Source organism: Eptatretus burgeri, chromosome 2 (genome assembly GCF_056783735.1).
Source record: "Eptatretus burgeri isolate ZD-2024b chromosome 2, Ebu_testis_v1, whole genome shotgun sequence".
Classification (NCBI taxonomy): domain Eukaryota; kingdom Metazoa; phylum Chordata; class Myxini; order Myxiniformes; family Myxinidae; genus Eptatretus; species Eptatretus burgeri.
Genome location: NC_140962.1, coordinates 51,463,328 through 51,473,327, shown reverse-complemented (window position 1 = coordinate 51,473,327; position 10,000 = coordinate 51,463,328). Strand labels below are relative to the sequence as shown.

At 41.2% G+C, this 10,000-nt stretch overlaps 1 protein-coding gene across 7 annotated transcripts in view; it reads left to right on the top strand.

Moving 5' to 3' along the window:
- Nucleotides 1-7,312, top strand: part of LOC147032039 (islet cell autoantigen 1-like) — a 146,479-nt gene extending 139,167 nt beyond the window's left edge. For 5 of the 7 annotated variants that reach the window (XM_085869321.1, XM_085869319.1, XM_085869314.1 and 2 more), the window contains 2 exons: nucleotides 671-718; nucleotides 6,385-7,312. In XM_085869321.1, coding sequence (XP_085725447.1) covers nucleotides 671-718; nucleotides 6,385-6,506 — 170 coding nt within the window. In that variant the 3' untranslated portion in view covers nucleotides 6,507-7,312. Of the gene's footprint in view, nucleotides 1-670; nucleotides 719-1,769; nucleotides 3,155-3,378; nucleotides 3,438-6,384 lie in introns of those variants that run through there. The other 2 variants (XM_085869320.1, XM_085869317.1) reach the window with 2 other exon arrangements.
- The last annotated feature ends 2,688 nt before the right edge of the window (nucleotides 7,313-10,000 follow it).

The following is a 10,000-nucleotide window of genomic DNA, read 5'->3' as shown; positions in this document are numbered from 1 at the left end:
AGACACATTTTTCTTAGGTCGGCATACGCTGGCAAGATCGCCAAGGTGTGACCGCAATGTTGTCACTTCCATTTCTACGGCAGTTATGATTCGAATCGTTGTGCGTCAGCCTTTTCATAGGCTACGTCACGACATCGTCGGTGATGCGTGCAACGCACTATGCCTAAGTTAGACTATCGTTGGGCATCGGTTGTGTAGGTCGACAACAGGTTCAGCATTCGTTGGTATAAGTTATCTATAACACAACGAAACGTTCTGTGTCCGTTACTAGTGAGTTATACATAAGACCAAGTCGCTATGAATACGTCCGAATCTTTAAAAAAAACATCAAAAGTTCAACGTAAGCCAGCTTTTTCCATAAATTTTAATACGTTGCCATCGCTGGCTAAAACGTCAAGGTGTGACCGGGCCTTTAAAATGAATTCTTCTCTTCTGTGTTGAATGATATTTAGAAATATCTTGCTGGCGTGAAATCAAGGCAATAGTTTGGCTATTAGAAGCCTCTTGCAAGTGATCTACGTTATCACAGAGTTAATGTGATGTTTTGCTGAGTTAGCATGACTCTCACCTCACAAAGGCAGGTCAGATGGCATTAATGAATCGGTGTGTTTGTGTGCAGGTTGCAATGTTCCGTATTATAATCCTATGATTTTATCTTTTTTTCCTGCAGCACCAGCAGAACTTATGAAAGAAACCACAAACAATCAGCAATCTAAAGGTACATAAAGAACTATGAATAAACAGGATTTGAACAGTGATGGCAATGGGTCGAAAGTGAAAGGGTAATGAAGGGACTTGAGTAAAGATTAAATGTCAAAGGTTGATGTTACTCCCAGATCAGGAGTCAACGCTACCTATCAAAGCGACTGAATCGGGGGGGGGGGGTCGTCTGCGCTATCTCAGGAAGCTCCCATAATTGGGGGTCTTCACTCCCTAACGAATCTGAACGGACTGAATCAGAGGTCAAATATTGGGAAGACAATCTAAAATCAAGGCCAAAAAGTACAAGAGAAGCTCACTAATGGACAAAAAAAAGTTTTCATTTCACAAGAGAGGAAAAATGACAATGGTTGATGTTACTTACCGAATCAGGGGGTCTACGTTACCTACCAAACCTACTGAACTAGGGGCGGGGGGTCTCCAATATTGCTCCTATTGCTCTCTGTCTTCCGACCATTCATATGCATCCATTATTCCAGTAACCCTCTCCTGGTTAAACTTCTAAAATCCTGCCTGACTGCACCCTCAACTTTCAATAGAGTACTGCTCTCTGCTGTGAGCTGACATCCCAGCTTCATATCTGTTTCTCCTGGATTTTGTGTAATATAAAGGTCTTGAAATTATTAAAATCTCCTGTGATGATAACAAAGCACAAGGCATGTTTCTCTCGTATAACTTCTCAGATCTTACCCCCTCTCCCTCTACTCTCTGAGCCCACCGATGCTCCCCTCATCCTCCAGAACACACACATTTTTCCATTAACCAACCCCCTCAGTTAAACCTTTCATCCCCAGTTAAACTCCAAATATCCAGGCTTACCACCTACCTCCACTCTTTTATTCCCCTTTTTTTACCCATTCCTGGAACTGCCTTTCCAAGGCAGTTCAATCCCACCAATTTGGGAATTCAACCTGGCAGTACACCACCATTCCCTATTATCCTTATCCCTACCTGTGATTTTAATACTACCATTAACGTGACCCAGCTACACTCTCTTGCTTGCAAGTTGCTGTGTTTCTCTCCTCCACCCACCTCCCCCCCCCCGGAAGAATTCCCTGGAAGAATTTTGTGGTTGGTGGAATTCCTTGGAAGAATCTTGTGTTGTTGGTGGAATTCCCTGGAAGAATATTGTGGTTTGTGGAATTCCTTGAAAGAATCTTGTGGTTGATGGAATTCCTTGTAAGAATCTTGTGGTTGGTGGAATGTCAAGCTATTGGCAACAGATCTGTCCTGTTAGATTTTACAGAAAGTTGGTGTTCATGGAAGCTGTTAGGCAGAGCCTTAGGAAATGAGAATAAGAAATAACTCTTAATGTGGGGAATATGAGAGGATGAACATGTATATCAAAAATTGGATGGCGTCTGTTGCTTTATCTCTCATGTTTCCTATTTTCTCTGATCGCTTAATGGTGCATCGGCACCAAACTTCCAAGGCATAATTAACAATGTCTTACAATTTTGTTTAAGGCCTCTAAATTTACTTCCAACTCCTTTTATTCTGTTCAGCCTCGTCAAAAGTATTTTTTTCTCAAAGCGTTAAACGCCATGTGAGATGACATCACAACATCCCATTTGGTGGTCGCACAAGCCCAATCATCACGGAAATGTTTTTTTGTTCTATCAAATCCCATGCCATCACGTCACCCGTTCTTGATGGATATACTGCATCTGCTTGTCACAAATAACTAAATCAATCAGTTGGCTTGTGATGGACAGTGGTGGCCAGACAATTCCCTTTCACTGAAACATTAATGTCAAGAAAAGTGATGAAGGTATCAAATCTCCCATGTGAAATCAAGGCCATCAAGAAAGGAATGAAGAAAATCGATGAACTGTTCAAGTTCCATCCTGGACTGTGACATGCATGGTTTTGTGCCGATTCGATCATTTATGTAGTTGCAAAATATTCTGGTGGGAGATCATCAAGCTGATTAAAATGTGTTGCTTGACATGACTGATCAAAGGGTTAGCAGAGCTGGGACCTATTTTTGTGTCCAACGTGACCATTAGTTCATTAGCTTGCTTGTAGAATTTGCCAAGAAACAAAAAGCAACAGGGTGTGAGAACAAGTTTGGTTAAATAAAGTGGAATTTCGGTGCAAGATTCTTTGATAGCATGTGATCCAAAAAGTGTTCAAGCAGCTCAAGTTCCTCATCATAAAGAATGATAGTATACTGTGCAGATATTTGAGAGCAACTCTTAGGTAATAAGTAAACATGTCTTGTTCTTGGATGGTTAAACAGTTGATGGCTTCCAGTTGATGAGATCTATTGTTTAACTTGTCTGCCAATGTAGACCAACACTAGCCTTCAGGAAGACTAGTATTCCATGGGGTACATACCGAGAATGGACTTACTTATACTGTAATCATTGCACTTCTCACAGCCTGCATGGCCTTTGTCCATAGTCCAATAAAGTACTGCTTTTCACTTTGAGCTTGGTGCCTCCACTTTCCACCTGTCCCTCTGGGATGCTGTGAAATCTATAGCAGACAGCATCAATGGTATCTCTCACAAAGAAGCGGAAGCACAGATGTTGCTTTCCCATCGCAGACACGTTTGTCACCTCTGTTTTCAACAGCCTTTTCTATGGTCTTGCTTCCTTTGCTCTTTCATCCCTCCATTCCTCCCCAATCTCCCTCTCCCACCACTCCCTTCAGGAGGAATGTCTTCGGATAATTATTCAAGCAAGCCCCACTTGTGAAACTCTCAAATTCCAGGTTCACGACTCACCATCCACTTCTCTGTTCCTCTTTTCTCTCACTTGAATCTTCCTCGGTCTGTTCAATCCCACTCTTCCCTCCAGGGCTTAAAGTTGGCAGTAAGCCACAATTTCATGTCATCCAATGTCTCCAACTGTGACATTTTCAGTCCTCAGTACCCACCCCCCACCCCCTTTACCTTCCCCACCTACTGTATTTGCAGATTGCTATGTTTTCTTTCTCTCTCTCTCTCTCTCTCTCTCTCTCTCTCTCTCTCTCTCTCTCTCTCTCTCTCTCTCTCTCTCTCTCTCTCTCTCTCTCTCTCTCTCTCTCTCTCTCTCTCTCTCTCTCTCTCTCTCTCTCTCTCTCTCTCTCTCTCCCTCTCTCTCTCTCTCCTTCTTTCTCTCTCTCTCTCTCTCTCTCCTTCTCTCTCTCCTTCTCTCTCTCCTTCTCTCTCTCTCTCTCTCTCTCTCTCTCTCTCTCTCTCTCTCTCTCTCTCTCTCTCTCTCTCTCTCTCTTTTTCTTTTTCTTTTTCTTTTTCTTTTTCTTTTTCTTTTTCTTTTTCTTTTTCTTTTTCTTTTTCTTTTTCTTTTTCTGTCTTTCTCCTCACCCCCTTGTTGCATCCAAGTGTTATTATACTGTCTGTATATTCTCCCCTCTGTATATCCTCTGGTTTTATTTAACTATTCATCTGCAAGCACCTTGGACACATAGGTCAGAGATTCCTGTTATCCATGTAGTATTTTCTTCCCAGTGCAGATTTTCCCCCCATTTTCCCTCCAGTGCAGAAGCATGAACTGTTTTTTATCATCACCGAAAGCAGCTGGAGCAATTCCACATGGACTGTAGCAGGTGCAAACATTAAGTCGCAGCACCTGCCGATTCATTCATTTGTGTGCAGCATGTGTCTGCTGGTTTGCATCATTGCCCACTGATGCAATGCCCCCCTGTAAGTTTGGGCAGAAACTTGGGATTTGGGCACCGTGTTGACGGTAACTTGCCTACTCTTCATTTTAATGACATCATGGTATCTCTAATCTCCACCAACTAATGCTAACAGATGGGTCCCCAGCTTGACATGACTGACCGAGAATCATGGAAGAACTTGGCCCTCAACCAATCAATCTGGTGACAGAAAATATGATGATCACAGTGGATTTCTCCTTGAAGCCAGAGCTGATACTGTAATTTAAAGACCTGACAATATGGTTGAAAGAAAGATTCTCAGGCTAAATATGTACCAGCCTCATCTTTCGATTACTATTTTTGTGATGCCTGCAGAAAACCGTGCTGAGCCAATATTGATCTAATATCATATTTGTAAATTCACAGAAGCTGATTGACTTGGGCTAGCAAGATAGCTTTCCAGAATGTGTCTTTGCCTTTGAGCTTTCAAGCCTGTGTTCACATTTTGATACAGGTATAAACTGTCACCCCAGGGTTTCGTAGACAGGGTGATGCTTCAATATGTGCACCGTCCCTTGGATGGATGTTAACCTGGGTGTCCTGTCTGCTCGCATTAGTTGGTAATGTTTTTTTTTTTAATCCCAAGCAACGAAGTCCATCGGGACATCCGAACGTATATCTTGCATGCCAGATAAGGATTGTCACAGAACACGGCTCGCAAAGCTTCTGAAAGAAGCCGGAATTTCTTAGAAATGTACCTGCGAGAAAGGAGCATGCCTCTGCACAACAAAAGGTTTGGAGAACTTTTTCATCAACTCTCCCAAAAAGATGATATCTTGCAACCCGTACTGTAAAAACTCCCGACGATATGAGCCAGTGCAAGGCCTGCGGGCGGGCTATGGACCGGCATGTTCTACCTGACTTCCCCGATCATCCCTGTCAGTAAGTGGACTTCAAACCTTGCGGGATTACCTCGTGTGAATATGACGAGCATGGTGATTTATTTAATTGGTGATTAGGAAGGGGTATGCTGAGAGTGGGAGGTGTTTGGGCTGTGAGGGACATTACAAATGTTTTTTGGGGTTTTTTTTGGTTCTGTGGCCAGAAGAGAAATTATACGAGAATTTTGCATCTATTGGTAAAAGTAGAAGCGTCCATCCATGTATATGTTTGTTATATCTATTGTTAATACAAGATAGCCTCTGCTAGCTTGTATTAACAGGAAATGGTGCGAATCAGACACCTCTCATCCAAGCCTGGTGTTGGCCTAACGGTTAAAGTGGCTGCTTTAAGATCTTTAGTTTGAGCCCCTGTCGTGACGTTAAATAACACCAGGTGGGTTGACAGCCTGTCATCCTTCCAAGGTCAACAAAATGAGTACCAGCTTACTGGAAATAGGGGTCACTGCATCAGCGACACAGCTGCACTCCCAGCAATGATGCAACCAGCAGCCACAGGCTGCAGACGAAATTATGATGATGACCTCTCATCAACTGATATTTCTCGTATTCCTCGATCTCCATGAGTCCAGTATGCATTCAGGAACAGAACAATTATGGTTAATCGTTTTGAAATTGCTACTCTTTCGTCTGAATGCTGAAAATTGTTGAAAAGATGATTTGAGTAACAGATATCGTTCTAGCAACAGCAGGTTAAAAGTGCTCGGCGAGCCGAACTGAATCATGAAGACACACACTGCACGTGTGAAAGGCCTCGTTTAGCATTTATACATAATTTTGAAAGTCTTGTGATGGAAACGATATCTCCTGTGAAGTCACCAATATCTTTTTGCGTTGCTGCAATTCTTGTGGAATAGTTTCATGCAGTCCTTACAAATCTTGTGCATCACACTAAATTATGTGACCACTAATATTTAAATACATTGCTGACCAGAAGGTTTTTCTATTTTTATTCAGATTATATAACTTTTTGACCAGGTGATCTACTTCAGAAACTTTAAAGTCTTTTGATAAAGAAAAACATTATGCGATGAATTGAAAGAAAAAAAAAACATAATTATGCAATAACTCGAATATTTTTTGGGATCTCCGCTTGCAGCTTTTGATGAAGGTGCGAAAGACATGTCCGCATGGTTCAATATTTTTGCTGATCTCGACCCTTTACAAAATCCGGATTCCATCGGACGTTCTGATGAGGATCAGCAGTTACTGAGTGCGTGACTGTCCAGCCTCGTGTTTCTCCTGCTGCGTGCCGAAAAACATCAACTGAGCAGTTATGATATATCAGTTTGCTTTTCTGACCATAAAGTGTATAATACTTTTCTCGTAATAATAACCAACTGTGAAAAGCATGACGTATGACCTGAATTTTAATGGTGTTTGCTGTTTCTTGTTTTTCTTTACACCACAACACATTGCTTCCTTGACAATTTTTGTTTGTTTGTTTTGAGCGAGTTTGTTTGTGAATGGAATTGATGGATTGTTGATGTGCACAGTATTGAGGTTAAATTGACTCACATAGGCTTGAAAAAAAAAACCCAAAAGTTATTGCAAAGTGTTTTTCTGAGATTCGTTCGGTTGCTTAGCGAATGAACTTGACAAGAAGTGTGTTAGCATTTATCTCTGATATTTAGTTATTGTACAGTATTTACACATTACCATAAATTAGTATAAAAATGTAATTTTATATTTTCTTCTGTTCTTTGAAGTTTACTCTTGTTTCTAAGTTATTGAAGTTGTTCACTTTGATGGTAGTTGTCAGTAATTGTTGATTTTTAAAATCTCATTGTTATATTTGTCATCTATTCTCTTTAATTTATATATTTATGTAAAGTATTTACATACTTTACTTGTTTTAATTTTTTGTTCTTAACCACATTGCCAAAACACCTTGTATTGATATAAATAAAGGCTTATCAGAAGAGTATATTATTATTATTGAGACCCTTCTTAAGAAGGATGTCAAAAGATGTTTGAGCAATGTATATGAAACCACAAGAAAAGTGGAATTAAAGTCCTGTGACTTATCAACTTGTATGTGTTTAATCTGAATCTGAATCAATCAAATCTCAGAAGTTAATTAGACAGGTGGCAATGTAACGTAGTTGCTAACTCACCTCTAAGCTCGTATCTGATTGGTTACCTTGTAGAGTTTGTCGACGTTGAAGATCCACTGATCTCGACACCAACTGGATTGGCTAGCACGGCTGAATGATGAAGTCAATGCGCCACCATCTTGAGACCCCCAAAATAAACGCATACACGCATTGCTCATACCAAGCCTGGCATGTATTTGACGTTTTTAAAATCGATCGGCCTGAGCCTGAAGATAAATTTTGCGATGTATCATTTACAAATGACCTGTGGTCAATGCTTTTGAACAGCTGTTGTTGCATGAAAATATGAGGTCCAGTATGAAAGTAATGCCTCTTATTTTTAGTCCACCTGCAACATAGTTTAGGTGAGGTATTAGCATTGTGTGGTGTCCATCAGTCAGTCATTCAGTATGTTGGTAAACACAGATATTTTTCTCCGAAACTACACACACTATTTTGATGAAACTTGACCACAACCTTCAACACCAGTGATGCACCAAAGTTTGTTCACGCCATTAAAAATAAAATTCCTAGGTATTTACTTTCTTCTCTGTTACATATTTTGTGGGTCATCCATGTCGACCGATGGTTCCCTGGTTATCTTATAATTATCCAGCCACTACCAGGTGAGTGCCTCGGGGCACTGCCCCTATGTTTATATGTTTGGAGCTAACTAAAAAAAACTAGCAGCATTTTGAGACCTCTGTTGCCCGACTAATCAAGTTAGCATAGAGATGATTTGACGATTCTACGATGTCTCTTGGAAGTTATTGTTATAGCTTTAATAGTTTATGGCGATTATTTTTGCCCAAAAAAAATTTGACTTTTCTACTCGGGCGATTTTTAGCTCATCTGGAACATAGTTCTGGGGAGCTTATGGGATGGCGCATTGTCCATCCGTCCGTCTGTCCACAAATATTCAACTTCTCTGAAATTACACATATGATTTCGATGAAACTTTACAACAACATTCATCACCGTGTATGTACCAAAGTTGGTTCATGGCATTAAAAAAATTTGGCTCTCGTGGGGTCTATGGGGGTTGCCCCCAAAAATAGGTATTTGCTTTCTTCTCAGAAACTCCACATGCAATTCTGATGAAACTTGACCACATCCTTCATCACCCATGACATAACAAAGTTTGTTCATGGCATTAAAAACAAATTGGGATCTGTGGGTGTCTATGGAGGCAGATTGCGGGGGGGGGGGGGGTTCCCCCCACCCCCCCCCAAAAAAGAGATATTTGCTTTCTTCTCATAAACGACACACACAATTTCAATGAAACTTGATAACCTTCATTAACCATGGTGTACCAAAGTTTCCTCATTACATTAGAAAAATCGGGATCTATTGGGGTGTAAGGGGGGTGCCACCCAAAAGAGGTTTTTGCTTTGTTCTCAGAAACTACACACAATTCCAATGAAATTTGACTTCAACTTTCATTACCTGTGATGTACCAAAGTTTGTCCACACATTCGAAAAAAAATTAGGGTTTAAGAGGATGTAAGGGGGGTTGCCCCCCAAAATATGTATTTGTTTTGTTCTCTGAAACTACACACACAATTTCGATGAAACGACCATAACCTTCATCACCCGTGAAGTACCAAAGATTGTTCACACCATAAAAAATTGGGGTCTAAGAGGTTCTACAAGGGGGTTGCCCCCAAAATATGTATTTGCTTTCTTCTCAAACCACATGCACAATTTAGTAAAACTTGACCACAAACTTAATCACACATAATGTACCAAAGTTTGTTCATGGCATTCAAAAAATCTATAGGTATTTCCTTTCTTCTCCGTTGCATATTTTGTGGGTCATCCACCCATACCCTGGTTACCTTATCCAGCCGCTACCAGGTGAGTACCTCGGGGTATTGACCCTACGTTTCTCTTCCTTGTAGCTCTCCTGGAACATAGTTCCGGGGAGCTTATGGGATTGTGTGTCGTCCATCCGTTCCTCCACAAATACTTGCAACTTCTTTGAAACTACACATACGATTTCGATGAATCTTTACCCCACCTTCATCACCCATGATGTACCAAAGTTTGTTCATGGCATTAAAAAAAAATCCATAGGCATTTACTTTCTTCTACGTTACACATTTTGTTTTGTGGGTAATCCATGCCTACCAGTGGTTCCCTGGTTATCTTATCCAGCCACTACCAGGTGAGCACCCAGGGTTATTGCCCGTGTTAATTTGTTACAGATCGCGGAGTTTATTTTTATTAGTCACGAGCAAATACCACCCGTCACTTCGCTGATGGGAATACTGATGGGGGGAGAGAGAGGGGTGGGGGAGAGAAACAGGGGGAAATAGAGGAGGGAGGGGGATCAAGGAGGGATTTGGGAGGGAGGAGGATGGTGGAAGGGAACGCAGTGAGAGGTGAGAGGAAGGAAAGGCAGACGTGTGGTGGAGTGTTAATAACAATTCATACTGTCTAAGCAAAATGCTTCTGCATGAGTAACAGTGAAAATGGTAACAAAATAATGTCTGAAATCCATTTTTCCACCCCACATACTATAAATGCCACCCAGAGACAAACTCCGCCTGGGCACGTCCGGAGATAAATGCAATCCGGACATAATCGCCGCCCTGGCACATCCGGAGAGAGAGAGAC